At 45.0% G+C, this 22,264-nt stretch overlaps 1 protein-coding gene across 1 annotated transcript in view; it reads right to left on the reverse strand.

Annotated features, from left to right (window-relative positions):
- The window catches only part of wwox (WW domain containing oxidoreductase), a 219,801-nt gene that overhangs the window by 146,185 nt on the left and 51,352 nt on the right, over positions 1 to 22,264 (reverse strand). Inside the window, exons 6-8 of the mRNA XM_083762371.1 lie at positions 19,099 to 19,187; positions 11,720 to 11,905; positions 4,843 to 5,107 (exon numbers count right to left, since the gene is read on the reverse strand). Coding sequence (XP_083618497.1) covers positions 4,843 to 5,107; positions 11,720 to 11,905; positions 19,099 to 19,187 — 540 coding nt within the window. The remainder of the gene's footprint in view (positions 1 to 4,842; positions 5,108 to 11,719; positions 11,906 to 19,098; positions 19,188 to 22,264) is intronic.

Consider the following 22,264-nt stretch of genomic DNA (forward strand, 5'->3'; position numbering starts at 1 on the left):
ACACGACATTGTCCAGCTTGGATTTCCGTCCGGAGCATAGAGTCTAATAACATCTACACCAATGGTCTCTGGGCCCCATTATTGTAAAAGGCCTCCCAAAAGAAACTACATTACCTGTGAAGCATTAAATCACACAATACTCTCATTCCATTTATGAGTATTAGCCTGCTGCAGCCAAATCACAGCGCTGAGATAAGACTCCTGTTTAGCCTGCTCACACACACACATGCGTGCACGCACACACGCACACGCCGCACACACACACACACACACACACACACACACACACACACACACGCCGCACGCACACACACACACACACACATACATGACCATACAATGCAGATAATCACAACACTAATCAGACAGGGGGAAAAGTCTGGCTCTGAAGGCGCTGAACTACAGAAGGGGGGTCCATCTCCACATCTCTGATAAGTAGATGAAGGCGCGGGGAGGAGAACATGATGTTAGTAAAGAGATAGTCTGCTTGATTAAAATGTCATGGCTCTTTATAGATGCCTTTTCTCAACTCAGCAAAATGGAATCTGTGCATCAATGGGAGAGTGGGCTGTGCTCCATGCTAATAGATAAAGTTTCTTCTTCCCACAACTATACACAAAAGAGAAGGGAGTCAAAATACACTGAGGGCTATATCTTGTACCACCCCTTACCCCTTATCCCTAAACTTATTTGAAATGGTTTACTATTTTATAAAACCTTTGAAAATAGTTCAATTAGCCGATCTACAAGCTCACAATGTGTCGATGTAGATCGGCTAGTTTAACTATAGATTTTAAAATGTTTTTCAAAATAGTAAAAAATGGCAAATAAGTTAAGGGGGATAAGGTGGGATAGGTACGATTAATACATCATCAAAATAACATTCATTGAAGTGCGAGCAGATTGCATGAATATGACAAGATCATATTATGGACGGCTGTGAAAATGATTTCTACAACTTCCAAAATAAAAGTTTAGAAGAACCACATCTAACTCCGGGTACTTCAATTGTGAAGGAGTGTGTTGACCTACGCAGGCCTAGTGCATGCATTGGCGAAGGCCTACCACTGTTTATCACCACACCTGCGCACCTATAAATCAAAGCTTAGCTTTAAATGAGCGGCTGGTTATTTGCATGGGATGCATTAGAAGACGCACAGGGGGGGGGTGGGTGAGAGAGGTGGGGGGTCTCTGTGATTGTTTTTTTGGAGTCGACATTCTGCTTATGTTTGCATCCCAGAACAATCTCCGTGGATCCCGCAAGCGTGCACAAGCAATTAAAACGATACCATCTTCATAACCCCGCAACCAATAACTGAAATAATATCACTGTTTTATTAAAGCCCTTAATGTGGGGGCAGAAGCAGAGAGAGGAGCAGAGGGAATCTAAAGAGGGTAACGTTAGACTTTCAGGGGGGCCCTTATCAACCTCCCATTTAAATAAGAGCAAACGCTCAGCTTAAGGGTGTGCCGCTGCATGTGTGTGTGTGTGTGTGTGTGTGTGTGTGTGTGTGTGTGTGTGTGTGTGTGTGTGTGTGTGTGTGTGTGTGTGTGTGTGGATGTTATCAGACATAAGGGTTAGCTAATAGCTGTGTCAGCATGCTAAGAATTTAATTACTAGCTCTACCTTTATCCTTTTATATTTACTAACATCCACACTACTTTTAATGAACCACGTGTAAAAAGACATTGCCACATTCAGGAGGAGCGGCCACTACTTCCATTTGTCTCCACAACACCACAACCAGCCGTCCTAGTGCAGACACCATTCAAAATGCACGGCCATCAACCACTCTAGGGTAAACAAAATAATTGCATTCTCTAATCTGGGCATGTAATGATAGGTGAAATTTCTGCAAAAAATAAGCGAACATTCGGCGAATATATATGCGAACATTATAGCAAAGAATCTGCGAAACATTGTTGCTATTTTCAGCTTTGTTGGTACATCATTCTGGCACATATTGGATCAATTTGAAATAACATTGATTGTAATTGAATTGGAAGGCTATATGAAAAACAGAACTGTCTGTATAATAGGTGTGGGGAGGGGAGAAGGGGAAAAAAATAAGAAAAAATAAAGAAAGCTAGCGATGCCAGGGAATGGCGACGGGGAAAGAGGAACAGACAAATTGAGGAAATGTTCAGCGTGGCATTTTTGTGAAAGTGCGCTGAGGAGTGGTTCATCTAATCTCTCATCCCCGTGTCGGCGGGAGCAGAGACAAATGACGGCCCGAGGCCTTGTGTCTGTCAAACATGATGGATCAGAACAACCCTCCACTAAAAAACTCCAGCATACTGCCGCTCAACACGTCACGTTCTCCCTTCAGTGCAAACACTAAATTGATAAAGTATGAAGAGTGGCTAATGGAAAGATGTAATAGTCAAACTAAAGCATATATTAGGGGGCTGTGGAGCCTAAAGGGTAGAAATGGTGCCAGCCATTGAAAAGTCTGGCGGAGCAGAGGACGCAATATAGAGGCGGATAAATCACAGTGTTGGGTTTTATAGTTCATAACCGAAGTGTGCGAGGACGTTAACCCCGCGGGCACATGACTGCCGTACATGCACGCACATGCACGCACATGCACGCACATGCATACACTTTTCGTTCTCATATGGAACGGTGTGCATGCACTCTCGTGCTGTACTGTGTGTATACGTGCGTGCACGCCGTGCTCGCACACACACGCACGTCTTTACATTTGTCTTTACACTAAACTGTCGAGGTGATTTCCATCTTAAGGATAAGCGACTTAAGGATAAAAGAGTGAGCCTCAACGGTACCGTAAGTTGATCTTAAACACTGATCCTTAAAGCTGCAATCCAGAACTTATTTGAATGAATAAAACATTATTTTAACCAATCTGTATGGTATGTTAATACAACATAACATCTGGAGTGGTTCCATTGAGAAGTAGGACACCAGGGTACCGCCTGCATGCGCCTGGAGCCCAGAAGTGCAATATTGCCCCTGGCCAAGCATAGATTTCCTCTTGGCTGACAAAAAAGGTCTCTCACATGGTATAGAACCAGGTGGAATCCGAGGTAGGACAGAAAAGTTAACGCACATCCGTGTGCGTGCACCACCAAGACAAACTCTTATTTTTCATAAAGACAAAGGCAACATCATATCCAGTTTGATCACAACTCAGTAGCAGCCAATCAGCATTCAAGTATATCATTAGACAATCAAATATCTCTCTCTCTCTCTCTCTCAAGAACTTTATCAGGCATGCCCAAATATGGAGTCTATGCAGATGTCAGAATGATGTCAGAACAAGACAGCTCCATATGGAGATCAGGTCCAGAGCCCGGGCAGAGGCCTTTATGTGGCAGTTCTGGACAACCGTGGGTCCGACAGACTCCATACCGTCTGTGGGGAGAACAGTTCTCGAGTTTCATGCATTACAGACGTACACACGTACAGGCAGACAGAGACATGGTGTATTTATAGTTAGATAGAACCATTTTAGGTACCATTTTATAAACAATTTAAAACGCAAATGCACAGGATGGTCCCATCGTCTGCAACACAACTGCTCCTCATTATCTGCCAAATGCCTGGCTATCTTATGTCCAATCCCAAAGAAGAAGACGACAATACTGTTCTGGTGAATTGAATCTCAACATTGCCCACGTTACGTAGCACTGACATGACAGCAACACACAGCAGCACACATCCAGCTGAACATCTGGGCATGTGTCTCTGGCTGCGGAGTGAAGGAAACATGCAAAAGCAGTAAGGATACCCTGCCTGGGACTGTACTGTACTGTACTGTATGTCCCCTGGCCTTGAGACAGGCCTGCATAAGGGGACACAGCACAAAGGAGGCTGTGTCACCCGGTAATGTAACTAATATGACCCAGCGATAACGCATCTCCAAAACACAGAGTAATGGATTCTCCCGCCGGAGGGTGAGGCTATATAAAATAAATCTTTCACAGGAAGCTTGTTGTATGACCAACTTATAGATTGTATATAGCGGAGGGATAAGTGCTGCAGAGACACGAGTTTTGACTGTACATTACTGTAACCTAATAGTGTGCAGGATCTGGGATAACGCCTACCCTTGTCTGGTGAAGCCGAGTGGAGGAACGGCCTCTCAGAGTTAAATAAATAGAGACGCGACGCAGCAGGAAGGGGAAAGCAGACCTCTATCTCTCTATCTGTGAAGCCCAGGGATCTCTCTCGCTGAGCCCTTCTGCGCTCTGCACATCCTCCCCTGGCTCTCCTGGTCCCCGGCGTCGCCTCGCTCTCCTGACCGCGCGTTTGTCTCGTGCCAAGACAAACACGCACTACTAGGCTGAGGAAGGTTGGCTCGTCATGCTCAGACACTCAGGCAGGAGATGATGGCAATGCAGCGTGGTGACTTCTTTGACGGTTCAGAATAATACCGCGCTGTCTGCAGAAATATGGTGGCAAAAAGCCACTGAATGGCAGTAATCCAAGTCCTTAAAAATGGCAGTAAGTGAATCATTCTGTTAGCTGCCGGGGTCATTAACATGTACTCTGTGACATTAAGGAATCGACTGGCGCGGAAGATGTTATATAGGGCTGGGAAATATATCGATATTATAACTATATCGTGATATGAGACAGGATATCATTTTTTGGATTTTGGAAGATTGTTTTAATCATGCAAGCCTCATTTTATAAATGGATTATCTTCACAATATCCATATTGAGGTATTTGGTCAGAAATACAGTGACATTTGATTTTGTCCATATCGCCCAGCCCTAGAAGAGATACATGTCCAAAGCCTCTGGGTACTGCAGCTCCTTTACCCAGTATGTGTGTTTGTGGGGTGGGGGGTTGGGGGGTTTTGGTGGGGTCCTACCATAGACTTGGAGAAGGGCCTGGCCAGTGAGAAGAGCACGCTCATCAGCCACCAGCTGCGGTGGATGGAGGTGTACATCATGTTCCCAGGATGCACTGCGTTGGAGACCACGCCGTAGGGCGAGAGGCGCCGGTGGAGCTCGTTGCTGAAGAGGACGTTGCAGAGCTTGGAGCGGTTGTAGGCCAGCATGGACCAGTAGTCCTTCTGGGAGGGGGACAGCGAGGACAGGTCCACCCCGCCACACCAGTCCAACAGGTCAGTGAACCTGGACGGGACACAGAATGATCCACAGTGGGTTCGAGCATGGGTTCTCAACCAGTGGTAAGTTGGTAAACCAAATGGACCATTATTAGATCTTTAACTCTTGAGAGCGTAAAATGAAACCAAATGGACCCATATGGGTCCACTCTCAAAATAATTGTTGTTTTGATCAACGTTTCAATACAGCATGGAATTGTGGACAAAATAAAATAAAATCTCTCGGGTCTGAGAGACTAAATCTCATCAAATGTTGGCCTGTGGCTCAAATGCCAAATAAATAATGGGCCTTGAAATGCAGTGCAGAGCAGTGTTTTCCCAAACAAGAATTAAATAAATGTTAAAAAAAAAAAAAAAAATCCTTTAAGAGTAGCCCAGTGTAAATAGACGATCTACAAGCTCACAACGTAATTTCACTAGTTTGGGTCCCCGGGTCCGGGACCCAAACTAGTGTGAGTGTGAGTGTGTGTGGCTGTTGTGTTGTGTTGTAACAGCAGATGCGCGGCTGCATACAAATCAAAGACGTGACATGATGTTCTTTAATTGCCTGCGACAGAGCTGTTAAACTCCAGATGTTTGACAAGGCCCCTTAAACATTACACCGCTCTTTGTGTTATTATGCACTCACAAAATAACACAGCAACGTGCACGCCACTTCCTGTGTCTGCGTGCGTGCGGGCGGGCGTGTGAGTGAAGGAAGAGGAGAGACAGAGTGAGTGAGAGGGGAATGAGAGAGAGAGAGAGAGAGAGAGAGAGAGAGAAACCACCAGAACACATTCTACACATTAATCCAGTCATTAGAAAACAACCAATCAAAATGTCACCTGGCTTCCTTGTTGTGATTTTACAAGCGAGCTGCTTCTTGTTTACTGTCGCCTCTCGCTACATCCTTGCTTGGCTAAATTACAACATCTGCAGGCTTTTCATTTCATGTGCTGGAACTTCAGAACTGCTTTAGCAAGTAGGGGGTTGATAAATCAACTGCCTGAATGCCAAATGTACGTACAGTGTTGTTGTTTATTGTGTGTGTGTGTGTGTGTGTGTGTGTGTGTGTGTGTGTGTGTGTGTGTGTGTGTGTGTGTGTGTGCGAGCGCGTGTGTGTGGGGGCTCTCTGAGTTGGTTAACGACTTTCAACTAGGCGTCCCAATTTGCGGCATGTCAGTATAGGCAAGATTGGAAAATGTTTTCAAGCAAATTAGAATAGATTAAAACGTGAAAATAGCTGATCTAAAACCGCCAACTGTGTCGCATCGCTACCCAATGAGAGGTTGTACATCAGGTAGTCTAGCCGCCAGTCTATCAGACTGTTGAACAAGCGCTATACCCTGCCTGTCGCCAGGCTGTTCTGATGGCACAGGTCGCCATTTATGTTTGCAGGTGCTCTCACCCCCACTGATGCTGCTCTGACAGGGTCAAATTTGGAGTCATACGTCATAGATTATAGATGACCCGATTACCCAAGTTATGTTTTCATTGTTTAACATTGTTTAGAGAGCACTTTATTACGTCATATGGTACAGCCAAGTCTATGGACTTTTAATGTTTCTTTACAGCACTTTAAAGAAACATTACCAGGCGACCCTCACTTCACACAGGTGTGATTTTAACGTGGAAAGGAAGTTGACTTCACCTACAAGATTGGACTGATGATCTTATACCTTAAAACCGTCTTCGGCATCAGTCGTAAGACGGCACGAGATGAATGGCAAAACTTCACAGGAAAATACACGTTGGTCGATGAAGACCCCCCCCCCCACCACCCCCTTTTCTCTCCATAACAGCAGGGAGTGGTTGGTACACAGATCAATCAGAGGTGATTTGGTAAAGGATATCATCTCCTCTGGTGTGTATGTGTGTGTGAGTGTGTGTGTGTGTGTGTGTGTGTGTGTGTGTGTGTGTGTGTGTGTGTGTGTGTGTGTGTGTGTGTGTGTGTGTGTGTGTGTGTGTGTGTGTGTGTGTGTGGCCTGGTGATGTAGGAGAGGAGAGTGCATGGTGGTGAACCTTTACAGGGCCAATTCCACAGTAAGCCCTGTGTGGGGAACTGATAAAATGTCCAGCCATTACACCCTGTCTGTCCATCTCTCTCTGTCCCCTGTAGGTCAGTGGCTTTACCAACGGGACAAGCAGCTTAGGGGAAATAATATGCTGGCAGGTCAGAGGTCAGCCGCTGCTTTGTGAGGGGAGGCTAAGTGAAAAAAAATGGAAAAAAGAGGGGGAAATTGGGAAAGAGAACGAAGATGACGCACAAACAAAAAAGGGAGTGAGTTCAACGGATGTAATATAGGTCTGGAATGAGGTGGACAGAATGGAAGATGTGATGCCAGATATATTGTCTATTTAAGAAAAAAAAATATATCCCCCCTCCCTCTATTCTGTGTCGGTGTGTAACCGACTCCCTCTGGTCCTGCCTAAGCCCGTCTTTGAGGGGTTTAGGGCCGCTATAGTGATTATAGGGAGGAGAAGGGAGAATGGAGGATGGGGAGAGGGTGACCGGGCAAGAAGGAAAGGAGAATGGAGGATGGGGAGAGAGGGTGCCTGGGGAAGAAGGAAAGGAAAACGTGAGGTAGAAAGTAGGGAGCAGGAAGAGCTAAGTGGTCCAAGCTCTGAATTTGGATCTACGGCCATGACATCATCAGGTGCAGGTGATATCAACAGGCTCAATAGTCAGGGGTGCACACAAGCGGTGCGCCAGTGCGCATGCGTCGTCAAAGCGCTTGGTGCGCGGTAGATCAAAGGCATGGAGGCGCATTTGCGCACCAACAGCTGAGAGACAGGGATTTAGAGAATGCTGACAGGCACTCAAAAGGAACTCAAATGAGATGTTAACGTCCTGTAAGTAGACTTAGAAATAAAACTAGTGTTGACTAATCATTACAAATGGCTCATATTTTGATGAGGAAGTCAGAGGACAGGAAGTGCGTTTCAGCTGTCAAAGTGCTAGTCGCTAAACCACGTTAGCGACCATATTTACAATATGAAAACTATCTGTCACTTAAACAATGTAGTTTACACACGCTGGAATTAAACATGGAACCTGCAGGCAGCATTAGGTGAGTAATTCATTGTATATGTGTTGGACGTGTGTGGTTGTGCTAATGATACATGGACAGCTGCTGCCAGTGGGATCTGTGACTAGGTGTAATAGTGTAGCGTTGCATCTGTCCGTGTGAATGCAGCATAAGTTCTGGCAGGATACGAACGTCCGTATTTTATCATGATGATGTACAATGATAAGAGTGCCTCTCACTTCAATATTGTTTATGTCCCTCAGACGTATTTCTAATGGCTTGAGCCTAAATCATCACTCTGATATAACCAGTTCAAGTAATTTCTGTCTGGCTTCTAAAATAGTTTTAGCTGCAGTACCACAATGTCCTGATGTAGTGGGGGCACTGTGTATGCAAATATTTAAACTTTGAGTCATCATAATACTGATGCTAGATAATGCTAGGCCCCAAAACACCAAAATAATTGGTAAAGTTGAATTTGTTAATTAATGCTTTGTAAAATTAGTGGGTGGAAATGTTTTGCTTGTTTTCTTTCAACCATTACTCTTATGCACTTGCACCGAAACTTATTCTGAATATCTCCAGTGCTTAAAATTACTTCTGTATTGAAATCAACCAGTCAGTAATTGATATTCAAAATAGAGTGTTGATGTTTAATTAGCTTTTTTTGTATTGATTGAAAACATTAATGGGATATTAGGGACCGTCTAGGATAGAGAAGGTCTCTGGTTTAGCTCCTCCAAGCTTATCTTCCAGCTGTTCCCTTGTGCGCTCAGTCTGAGCTAGTCACTGCTGGGTCAATGCAGAATAGTAATTAACCCTCAGGAATCACTACAAATCCTCATTTGTATGGTAATAAGAAAATCATGTTAAAACTTCTTTAATAAAAGGTTATTTGCTTCCGAGGTGAGTCCGTTTGCATCATCATACCAGTGTACAATCCACAGAAAATGCCTAATTTCATTCCAGATCACAAGTTAGTGAAGCAATATTGATAATCAGTGAATTTCCCACCTCTAAATTCGCTGTCAAAAATCCCACAGGGATCTCAAGACATTGTTGTTTTTTGGTATTCAGACAGCCAGCAATGGGCCAACACTCCCAAAACAATGTAGTCTCTGTGACACATCTAGGGGCCACAATCTGCATTCAAAGATTTTCCTAGAAGCTTTGTCATCGGTTGATTTGCCTATCTACTTCCTGATTGGTTAGTCATTTCGACCAGTTTTTTTTTTTTTACCAATGACAAAGCTTCTAGGAACATCTTTGAATTCAGATTGCGGCCCCTAGATGTGTCACATAGACTACATATTTGGGGAGCGTTTTTGAATACCAAATAAATACACTACAGTCTATACATAATCTATGGAATAGGACATAACGGTATAGACAAAATGGGCACCAGCTTAGTAATAATAAACGTCTTTTTACTGCGGGCGCGAGGAGCGAGAAAACATGCATCGCGTTAGCTTAATGGTACGGTGGCCAAGCCAGAAACATGCAACTATAAGCTTCGTTCTTCAGCGAGCGAATCATCAATCAATCATACATACATTGTCAATACTGGCCTTCAGGTTTCTTCTAACGCCCCCCCCTCCCCCGGCCACATTTCTGCTCGGCTCTCATGTCTCCAACAATGGTACACTACGAGTCCCACAAGTGCTGTGACCGCTGTGTGGATACGAGCCTCGCCATGCCCGACCCCAATGCTCCTGTTCTCTCATGCATGGCAGCCTGTATAACATAACTCAACGGAGGGCCCTTGTAATATCGCCCGGCCGGTTTGATCTGCTAGAATAACTCTGCCTATGTCGTCACGTCCCCGTCCCCCCCTAACACACACACCGTCTCAGATCACTCTGCTCGGCTACAAATCAATCACTCCAATCGGCTGTCTGGCTGTCTGAAGCCGGGATCAATGTCTTCCGTGCACAACCGCTCTCCACCTCTCATGCACATGACCCACCACGGCCCAGGGGCTGGGGAATGCAGACCCACATTGTGCCTGTCTGTCTGTATGACAAGCAAAAACAGAACCCAGCCAGCATAAGGGTACTGCGTAAGAGACAGCTCATCGAGAGAGAGACATACCGCAGAACGCGAATGAAGGAGGGGGGGCGGGTGGCCGGTTCTTGGGGGGAGGTGGCCAGAGAGAAAAGAGCCGATAGTTGATTTTATTTTGTATTTCCTTTTTCGTTGATAAGTCCATCCATCATGTGGATGATAGGTTTTAATGCACGCTGACAGCTTATGGTAGGAAATGAGTTTTCGGTGAGTGAGGCTGTCATGTTTGACAACATGCAGTAAGTCTGATCTATCAGTCCGAAAACTAGCAAACGTAGCTCCTGTCACTGCATGACTGGAGCTGTATGGTTACACTACAAAAAAAACGAAGTTAGGGCAGTTTCTGGAGTAGCAGTAGGACTGTGATTCCGATTCATAAATGGCCGAGGTTTGGGGGAACACAGGTTAAACCAGAATAAAGTAGGTGGGGAGTGGCCTGGTGGGTATCATCTGGTAACATGCGGGAGTCTGTCCCCGTTACACTGCCCCCTGGGAGATGGACGCAACACCTACCATCGGCTCCCAGTACTTCCCGCACAACTTGCCGCACCCGTGCTACTCATACGCTGAGTTGGCGGTGCCCATTGAACCTTGTGGTCCATAGGCGAGAGCTCCACCGACTGAGCTACTCAGACACAAATATTGTCAAGTGGTTGAATTGTAACCTGCAGTACTGTAAGGTGCTTTGGATAGAAGCGTGCACTAAACAACATACTGTACTGTGCCATTTTAGAACCTGGATGTCCCTGCTATCTCAGACAGTGGCCTAGAATACATTGACATTTACTTGGACAGTATGGTTGCCTGTAGGCACTAGGCAGTGGTGTAAAGTAACTAAGTACATGTGTTCAAGTACTGTACAATCTTTTGGTATTTTTTCTTTACTGGAGAATTTCCAATTTTCTGTACTTTCACTTCCACTCCACTATCCATCACAGAGGCAAATATTGTACTTTTACTCCACTACAATTGTTTTAAAACTATAGTTACTAGTTACTTTGTAGATCTTGACCACACTACATGCATTTCGTCCATTTGGAAATAGCCGATCTACAGTACAAGCTCACCGTTCATCGTGATGCGACACATACTGTACATTTGAAAACATAATGAGTACTTTCATCTGAATTATGTATTAGAGCACTGTTTTCCAATCTGTGGTCCTCGGACCACCAGTGGGCCTTGAGGGGGTTCCAGGTGGTCCCCAGCTAAATGATGGAACGTTGGTAACCAAATGGGCCCTTATAGATCTTTAACTCTTGAGAGTGTACAATGAAACCATTTGGTTTTATTTGACGCTCTCGAGAGTTCAATTATTGTAAAACATCTGCATTAGCCTACGTAATTTACAAGAAGTCGACACAATTAGAGAATGTAGAAGAATTGTTATTTGGATCAATGTTTATCATAAATAAATAATCTTTAGTTTTGAGTCTGCGAGTCTAAATCTCATCAAATATTGGTCCTTAATTGGCTCAAATGCCAAATTAATAATGGGCCTTTAAAAGGTTGTATTAGGAGTACAGTATAGCGGCCCAGCTCTGTACCTGTGGGACTCTGAAGACACCACCACCACGCGGGCGGGGGTGGAGCGGCGAAGGACGTCCTGCAGGCACCTGACCAGCAGGAAGTGGCCCAGGTGACAGATCTGGAAGGTGGACTCCAGGTTGTCCTCCGTCAGGCGCCAGGGCTGAGTGCACACACCTGCATTACATACCAGGATGTGTAGGGGCCTACAGGGAGAGAGACACAGAGGATCAAACAAGTCATTGATTGATTGATTGTGGACACCTTGTGGACGCCTTTGTTGATTGCTGCCACCCTTAGATCTCCATATATGGAGCTAACCTGTTCTGACATTCCATTATGTTGATCTGATCTCATCAAACCCTGGCCTGTACACTCAAGACACGCTCCATATATGGCCAGTACATAATTCATTCCATATGTTGATCTGACCCCCCATGCCAAAGCGCCAGTGCTCACCCAGCAGTCTGCCGTCACCCAGGCGGATGCGTGCACAATACCTTCTCACCCTCAGGGCGTCTTACTGGTAGGTAGTATTCATGTTTTAGTATTTTTCTAAAAAGGTTTTGGATTCACTTCAAGGATATGGCTCGGTTTTAAACCCTTTTGGTAATTTCAAAAGAAGTCAAACTTTTCCGGCTTGCTATAACCAAACAAGGACTAAATCCCACTACCAGAATCAGAGAGACAACATTGCTGTGTGCGTCAGCTCATCACAGGCAGACCAGCACTCCACCTACCTCCACATTTGCCACAGACTCTTCATCACTTCTCTGTCTATGATCTAGGCTTATTATCCCAACCTCAATGTCTTCACAAAGTTAATATAAAACGCATTATTCAGGCACATTTCAGCAGACCATTAGGCCTACTCTATACAACGTCGTCAAACAGCGATGCACACCTATGGTAGCATCATTCTACAGGCTGCAGGTTTCTGCATTACACTTTTTTCCCCTAGTTGTTTTATACTTGAAACTTGATGTGGAATGAATTGAATTGAATTGTGACTATTATACCCCTAACCCCAACCTCTGGTATGGTATGGTATGGTATGGTATGGTATGGTTTGGTATGGTATGGTATGGTATGGTATCCCCCCCCCCCCCTTCCATAATCCATGTGACCATTTTAGACTAAACAAGGGAGGATGATGACCAGACAATGAAGGTAACCGACTGCAGATACTGAACACAGCCGGGCAGAGGCCAAGAGAAACGACACACTGAATGTCCTTAACAACCCTGATTTCCACTCAGAAGGGAGGTGGTGGTGAGGGGAGGCTGATGAGATAAAGACTCTGAAATACATAAGTACTAGACGCATAACACTGATATCTGTGGTTACTGACGTCGTTCAGAGGCTATAAGACATATGTTTAACACGCAGGCAGACGGCACTGCCGTTTTCATGGCCAACATCTTACCAGGGTGTTCGCTGCCATCGTGCCGGTGAGCAGAGAATGCAGGGATTGGTCAGGGCAGCGAGATAGAGAGAAAAAGAAAGAGAGAGAGAGAGAGAGAGAGAGAGAGAGAGAGAGAGAGAGAGAGAGAGGGGTCCTTGTCGGTGACAGCGCCGCTCCAGCGAGCTCGAAACCACGGTAACACAGGCGAAGAATCCAAACACACCCCACCAATTTTTAATTTCTTCCATTAGAATTAATTATGAGGCCGAAGGCAATTTGTGTACCCTGTGTTTAAGACTGCCTACTGGATTAATTAAAAACTGGATGCTGGAAAATTAATGTGTGAATTGTTATGCCGTGCTATAATGAGCCATCCCATGCTATTACAGAGGAGTGTACTGTACGATCACCTTCAGGCCTCCTAACACACAGGGTTCATTAAAGAGCACAAAAGCAAGTCGCGAGTCAACTGGCAGAGACTGTGGTAGTGCCGAGCTCAGCACATTATCAATGGAACACACTGTACCAGTCAAATATTCAAATTTACTACCCGCCCACAGCTCAATCCCCCCCCCAAAAAAAGAAACTACTATGTTAGATAGTTAGATAGTACAGCTAGAAGGCTTCTGTGGGGGAAATATGTCCTATTTGACCTGTGACTATACACCTAACGGCAGACAAACTCAACTTGTATAAAAAAAAAGAAAGTAATTCAAAGAATTATTAAAAAAATGTTAACCCTTTGTCCACTTGAATCCAATATACTTCATTGACATGAGTCCCCCAGAGGAAAATAGCTGGTCTCACAAGCTGCGTGTGTGTGTGCGCGTGTGTGTGCGCGTGCATGCTTGCTTGCGTGTGTGTCCAGATTTAAATTAATGTTCGCCTACAATATTTGCACCAAATGTCTGCTTTTTATGACATGCCCATTGGGACGTTGGGCTCAAGGGGTTAATAAAAGTCTGGCTAAATGTTAATATAATAATATTTTTTTATTAAAAATAATAAAAATAACTCTCTTCTGGCTTGGTGCCTGACCTGCAGCCTGGAAACCATTGCATGACTTTGGACCAGTGTGACAGGTGGTGAACTCCACTAGACCCTTGACCTCAAGGTGCTGTTTAAACCTACTTTCCTTGATTTCAACTCTGCAACGTGAAACTCTTCAAAATAAAAATAGAAATAAACTAAACACAATGGAAATACCCCCCCCCCCCCCCGCCCCCCCCCCCCCCCCCCGCACACACACACACACACACAGCAGCAGATGGGCCTCCGGTGAGTCTGCTTGTAATGTAAAAGGCCTGTTAATTCAACTGCCCACCAGTTAGCCCCTCTCTCATAAGCGCAGGGCTAATGAATGTCTTTAATAGGCCCATGGTCGCTCGGCAGCCCCCCAACTCCACATTAGGGGCCTCACACGGGCCGCCACGCGCGGCACGTAATCTCAGAGTCGGTCAAACGAGGGCGTTAACTACCAAACAGGGAGACATGGGTGTATACGTTTACTTTAAATAAGCCCCTCCAGGTGTGACCCCTGACCCCTGTGATGATGCAGGCCAGTGGGAGGAGATTGCCTGTGTGAGCTCGACTCAACGCATGGTCATTAACACTGCACTTTGTTGTCCACTGGGAAACAGGCACTGGCAGGCTTGGGCAGGCAGGCAGGCACGCGCACGCGCACGCACACACACACACACACACACACACACACACACACACACACACACACACACACACACACACACACACACACACACACACACACACACACACACACACACACACACACACACACACACACACACACACACACACAAATACAAATGCAAGTACTGTAGACAGTAGACAGTTAAGGTAGTAGCTCAGCATCAAACTCACTTCTTAGTTCTCCCTTCTTTCGTTCATTCTCTCTCTTTCATTCTCTCTCTCTTTCTCTCTCTCTCTATTAAACACACACGCACGCACGCACGCACGCGCACACGCACACACACACACACACACACACACACACACACACACACACACACACAGTGAATAAGAGCGGTGGGATCATTTGACCTGGCATGCCTGTACTGTAGACAGATTACCTATTCAACGTAATATGTTTAAAATTATGACAGGATAAATGTGTCTCTAAAAATTAGGGACAAGAGGAGCAGATAACATTTTCTTTCTTCTTGTTTTAATTGCACGTGCTAATTATGGAATGTTACCAGGGGTGTGTTCTGTCAGCGCCATCCTCTGTCAATTTACGCGCCAATGAAAGTGTGCTGCATTCAACAATATCAATATCCAGGTAATTTCATTTCATAGGAAGAGGCAATTAAAAGCAGAATGGGGGTCAATGGAACACAAAGCAGCATGAAAGCCACTGACTGAAACACTTAAAAGCACGGAGGTGAAAAACGACAGCAAGAAAGGAAAAAGACTCTGATTACATTTCAGCTGTCAATGACACGCTGTTGGAGCATTATTAGGTGTGTGTGTGTGTGTGTGTGTGCGTGCATGCCCGCCGTGCACTGTAGACATTTATTATGTTCATGTCTATCTGTGTGCACGTACACATTTGTTTCTTTATTCATGTCTGTGTGTATACATATGCATGCACACATTTGTGTGTGCCTGCTTAAAACTGCAGAGTGTCACAGCACGCCACACGCATATGTGGGTGTCTGCACATGCATGTGTATGCCTGTGCACGGTGTGCACATATGCACGTGTTTAGGAGTGTGTGTGTGTGTGTGTGTGTGTGTTATGCCTGAAGACATACGTGCAGTAATAGAGTGGTGGTAGAGTCAGACAGCTGCCCAGCGCCACATTCACAGCTCAGAGCTCCCAGCCTCCACTCTGCTCCACTCTGCTCCACTCGCCTTCTGATGAGAATTAATGTACTCTGACGTCCCCTGGGACTCCCCAAGCCACCCCCGCACCCCCCGCACCCCCCAACAGCACAGCTAATGAAGAAATACAACCTTGCCAAAATACAGAGGTAGAGAGAGACAGACAGACAGACAGACAGACAGACAGACAGACAGACAGACAGACAGAAAGAGAAACAGAGTCACAAGGTTGCAAAGTGTCGCTGTCAAAGGAAAACGTGCCAAAACGGTTCCTGTTCAGGAAATGGAAAAAATAACCTGTTCCAATGGAGCCAATGTACTTATTATTTAGCCAGAGTAAGGAAGACTAAAGCTCTACTTTTCCTTGGTTAAATATTTATAAACCCCACAGACAGACAACCACTGTCAAATTCAAAATAGCCAAAAGTACAGATCTCAGATCGCATCGCAATGTGATGAGTTGTGAGCCTGTAGAGACACTCTTATACAATGAAGTAGGGCAGGGGTCCTCAACTAGAAATGATGAAGGTCCACAAATATTTTTTTGAATAAGACAGAGGTCCGGTCCCATGCGCGGCATCCATCGGAGAGCGGGGCTCTATGCCCGTTTAGTATGGTCAAGCCAAGCTTATACAAATCAGATCCCCTTCCACCCAACTAATAATGGGGTGCAGAGTGCAGGCCCGGAGTGGAACTCCAAATCAGGCCGGGAGTTATACGCCCTGGCAGGCCACACTGTGCGCGCGTAGTGCGCGCCAGAATTTTGGGGGCCCTTGGGGGACATTTTGGGGGCCTTTGCAGCAATTTCACATGAGAAATGTATACCAATTTTTTATTTATTTTTATTTTTATTTTTTGGGTGGTCCGCAAAGAGGTGGTCCGCGGTCCGGTCGCGGACCACGGTCCGCCAGTTGAATACCCCTGAAGTAGGGCATTCATTTATGAAAAAATATAAAATATGGAAATGTGGATATAGGCTACATGGTTTCTGCCCAACAGCAACCAGAAGGAATATTGAGACATCAAATCAGAAATATATTGTGAGAAATGTGAGGTTAAACGGCTGGGAGAGCCTCCTGTAAGTGGTGTATGAGGGACGGCGAGTGAGTACAGAGAGTCTGATGATGAGATTAGAGAGCGAGAGAGAGAGAGAGAGCGAGAGAGAGAGAGAGAGAGAGAGAGAGAGATATGGGGGAGAGAGAGAGAGGTGGGGGAGGAGGACAGAAGGAAGCTATAGGGGTATAAAGTCAGGAAGCCACCGTGAAGTTTGGCTGTGGCCCAAGACACGTGGCCTGGGTGACCATACCCTGCCCCGAGGCTGCCACGGGCAATGACTGCCCTACCTTTCCCCTAGGGCTTCCCCTTGCACACACACACACACACACACACACACACACTCCTGCCTAGACCTGTGACAACATTAGCAGTAAGGATGACAGAAGAGATGACCCCCCCCCCCCCAAAAAAAAGAAAAAGAAAAGAAAGAAAAAAAAAAAGAAAAAAAAAAAAAAACCAACTGCATGACTGGCTAGGAGACACAAGACACAAGCCACAAAAGCTGACCACCGCAAAACGTGCGCTATACGGGGTCTGTCGGTCTGCTCAACCAATGTCATTATGTGTGTGCGCGCACACACACACGCACGCATGCACGCACACACACGTTTGCTGCTGGGCCCTGCTCCATATGGTGTCCATCAGTGACAGTGTGGATGTCCCTTGAGCGTGGCGTACGTGAGAACTAATGGAGAGAATAACATGCAGCGTAAAGCCATTACGCTGTGCAGCTTTTAACGAAATTTGTCTGAAGAAACAATTAATTTCCATTCAATCCTTTTTTTCAGTTTTATTTCTTCCTCTCTGCATTCTTTCTTTCTTTCTTTCCCTCCTTCCTTCCTTCCTTCCACTCATTCTTCTGTTCATTCTGAGAGAAAGTGAACCGTGGAAGCCACATGAAGTCTCTGGGTCATTTGACTGCAACTGATTATCACCATTATTTCAAACCTTTTTGATTACGACTAATTATTGTAAAGAAATAGCAACTCTACATCTCACAACGCGTGTGAGCTTGTATCGTCTAATTTCACTATTTTTGTACATCAACATTGTACAACAAAGTATTACACAATACAGGGTCAAGTGGTTAATCAAACTAACCCATTTAGTGGAATGTAAAGAAAAAATATATTTTAGTGTTGATTTGTTGATAATATATAATAAAGAAAGAATACATCCCCTAAAAACCTTGCTTCTTGATTTTAGATTACGTCGGCTATTGGTTCTGAATGTCGGATTTGATATATTTACGGTTAATTGCTCAGCCCTATAGGTTAGTTATGTCCTGATAAATTTGTTTTTTTTAATACTTAATAATCCAGGGTCAGGAGGTCTTGAGTCGAACCCCAGATCTATCCTTTCAGAACACAGCAGTGTTGTTGTTTATTATGATTTTCTTTATATTTATTGTGGATGGATATTTCCATTGTGTTTAGTTTAATGGTAATTTTACAGTTGATTAAAGTTTAGTTTTTTTCCTCTGGAAATTAGTTTGAGTTTACTTTGTTTCATGTTTAAAAAAATTATACAATGATCTCAGTGTTGATTGTGAACAGAAAGGAACATTAATGCAAGGTGGTCTCACTGTGTACATTAAATACCTGTACATGAAATAGTTCAGTTCCTCGCTTTAGCTTACAACAGCAGTCGAGTCATAACTGCATCATAACAGTATTCGGTCGATTACTCAAAGTATTACCAAGAACAATGTTTTCACCAGTAGTTGTAGTTTTCATGCACGTAACGTACAGTACAAAGAGTCTAAATCGTAATACGTTCACAGACTTCTGACTTCCTCTCTCTGTCAGAGCTGCAGAGATCGTCTTACTTGACAACAGAACAAACCACCTGGTGCTCTCTTCATCTAACACAACAACCAACACAGAAGAGTCAAAGGCCCCAGATTAGAATCTGATTACTTTAAATGAGTCATGTTGGATTTATTTAAACAAATCGGATTCCAATCTGGATGTGGCTCAGATCTGATTCAGGCTGGATTTGGCTGCCAGTGTAAACAGGGCCAAAACTTCCAAAAGGACAATGCGGAAGTCGATAACGGTGTGGATGGGAGAAGGTAAAAAGGTAGCACACTCACAGTTTCTTGGCCTTGAAGGAGTCTGCAAACTCCCTGACGCTGCGGAGAGACGCCAGGTCACACATCATGGCCTCCACTCTGGCCTTGTGCTGTCGAGAAAGTAAACGTCACCATCAGTAAACATTAGGCATGGAACGATTCACTCAACTCAAGATACTATTTAAATCACGACATTAGGATCACAATATGATTTTTCATGTTTTTTAAACAAATATATTTTCCAGACAAATGCAATATATGTTTTATATGTTTTTTTGTTATGTCATGAAAGCAGGGAATCATAGCTTCTAATTGACATATTGATTGTTCAGTTTGACCCACGAGTTTTGGAGATATGGCTTATAGAGTAATGTCTTGCAGAAAACAGGCTTGAAAGGTTCACTTCTGTGGTCTCTAACATTACACCTAGCTACATGTTTAAGCATTTATTTCATATTTACGATTTCAGCTCTGACACTTATTTCAGACATGCTCTAGTATGTGAATACTGCAGCAAATGACAGGAAACCTTTTATTGGTCAAATCATTGGATCGCGATACACCTATTTAAATTGTCACCAGTTTATATCGATATACATTATCGTTACATGCCTAGTAAATCATGTTGTCGCCTAAGGTCTAATCACAATCACACCTCATTTGTGTGTAAAAATCCTTGGGTTTCAATAATGCAATAATAAAGAAAGAATTTGGTTATTTGTATGATGTTAATGCTTAACGAAAGCACACAGGAGAGACAGGATCAATGGTTGAAAGAGAGAAAGAGAGAGAGATGGGGCGGTGACATGTCCAAGACTCCAAGTTCAAGGTCACGAGTTCTCAGCTTGTCACTGAGATGGAAACAGCATTCTTCAGCAGAGTATACTGACACATAGTTCTCAGCAAAGATTCTGTCTCTGTCTCCTTTGTGTGTGCATGCACATGAGAGTGTGTGTGTGCGCGATACTCTCTCGCCATATGTTGAGCGACAGGGAAAGGATGGGAGTGGAGAGCGTAAAAAGATAAATGACTTAAGAACTGAATGCATAACTGAATTTACACCAGAGGAAGATGGAGATAAATATTCATCATGCGTTTGATCCCCGTTGCAGTAGACATGCACTGCAAGGTGCACACACACACACACACACACACACACACACACACAATGCCCCGAGAGGAGCCCTGCTTCTTACAACATGACCTCTGCTCAGAGGTCTGCGCTGTCTGTCCCTATTCACAGAACAAGCTGCGTTCCAATGCCGCTTGTCATACGGCATGAGCACACACACAGCAGGAGAGGTATACAGTAGGTATACAGACTTGGTACTGTTACTGTATGTGTGCCGCACAACACAGTGTTCCTCAGACTAATGGTCCATCATATTCATTGTTCATACCAGAGAGAGAGAGAGAGAGAGAGAGAGAGAGAGAGAGAGAGAGAGAGAGAGAGAGAGAGAGAGAGAGAAAGAAAGAGAGAGAGAAAGAGAGAAAGAAACAAAGAGAAAATAAGCGAGATAGAGAGAGAGAGAGAGAGAGAGAGAGAGAGAGAGAGAGAGAGAGAGACAGAGACAGAGAGAGAGAGAGAGAGAGAGAGAAATAGAGAGCGCACACAAGAGAGAGAGTGAGAGAGACAGAGAGAGAGAGAGAGAGAGAAATAGAGAGCGCACACAAGAGAGAGAGTGAGAGAGAGAATGAGAGAGAGAGTGGGAATACTGGCGACTTCTGACGCTCCGTCTCCCCACTGGTCCCGCGAGGAACACTGTCAGCTCACATTACGCCCCTGAAGAGCATTCAACGTTCTGCTCCACACCCGGCCTCTCCTCTATACCCACGCTCGCTCTCTCTCTCTCTCGCTCTGTCAGCTTTTTCTCCCCCCATTTCCCCCAGATCTGATCTCTATCCCGGGAGCGGTCATATGGGAACGTCTTCCCTCAGCGCGACCGTCCGTCTGTCCGTCTTCTGCAGGCGGCTAACTGTATACATGATATCTTCAGCAAGGACGTTCACGGAGTGGCGAGCACAAAGACAACAAGAAAGGGTTAATGGCTCCTTCGGATTGGAAATGTGTCTCTTTTCAGCCGTTTTACAGACACCTTAACTGCTCCTGGGTGTATTTACGCACTCTGCACATATGCATACACATGCATGCACATATACACACACACACAACACACAACAAACCCAATGTTGTGACTCAAGGGTAAAACCACACTACCATACCATTATCTATGCCTGAATTGTTCTCTTGATGCTACTCTATACCATTATATGGATGCTATTACATGGCGTTAAAGGGCTGATTATGGCTATTGTAGATATGATTATAAGGGACCTGCTTTATATGATCTACACACGGCAGTAATCACAGGTGAGAGGAGATGATTGGCTAATTTAATGACTTGTCTGAGGAGTGCGCACACACGCACGCACGCACACACGCACACAAACCAGTGTCACGCACCATACATACGCAAATACACGGATGCACACATTCACATTAATGAGGGCGATGTGGAGAACCTTACACCGCTGTGCGTACGAGAGCGGGATGAGCGATTTCATGAGCAAACTTTACAATGAAAATGGAAGGAAAGATGTGTATAAAAAGCGTGATTGATTTTTCTTGTAAAATGCAGAGCTGAACTGAATATTGTAAGAAAAATCACATATACAGTTCTGCCAGAGCATGTTCGCTCAGAACGTCCAAATACCGTCCAATTGCGAGGTCAGTATGAAACCTCTATACAGGGTGTGTGTGTGTGTGTGTGTGTGTGTGTGTGTGTGCGCGCGCGCAGGTGTCGTGCCATCTGCATAGGACCTGCAGAGAAGATAAGGGCAGGTGTCAGCCCAAGTATCTGCACCTCGAGGACATACCCCACCACACCAACACACCTCCTCACCTCTCTCTCCCTCTCTCTCTGGAGACCAGGGGAAGGAGAGAAGGAGGGATGGAGAGTAATGGAAGACCGGAGAGGGGCTGGGGTGCTGGGGTGGAGGGGGTGGAGTACTGGAGCAAATCCAACAGAGAGGTGAGCAGGCTGCCTGCAGAGCCTATCCTAACCCCCACCCCTTCCAGCCCCCCTCCTCCTCCTCCTGCTCCTCCTCCTCTACGCTGCAGATTGAAGTCTTGCGAAGAAAATAAAGTTTATTGCCTGGAAAGAGGGGGGGTGGAAGCATGTAAAAA

This window comes from Protomyctophum parallelum (genome assembly GCF_964188405.1).
Source record: "Protomyctophum parallelum genome assembly, chromosome: 4".
NCBI lineage: Eukaryota > Metazoa > Chordata > Actinopteri > Myctophiformes > Myctophidae > Protomyctophum > Protomyctophum parallelum.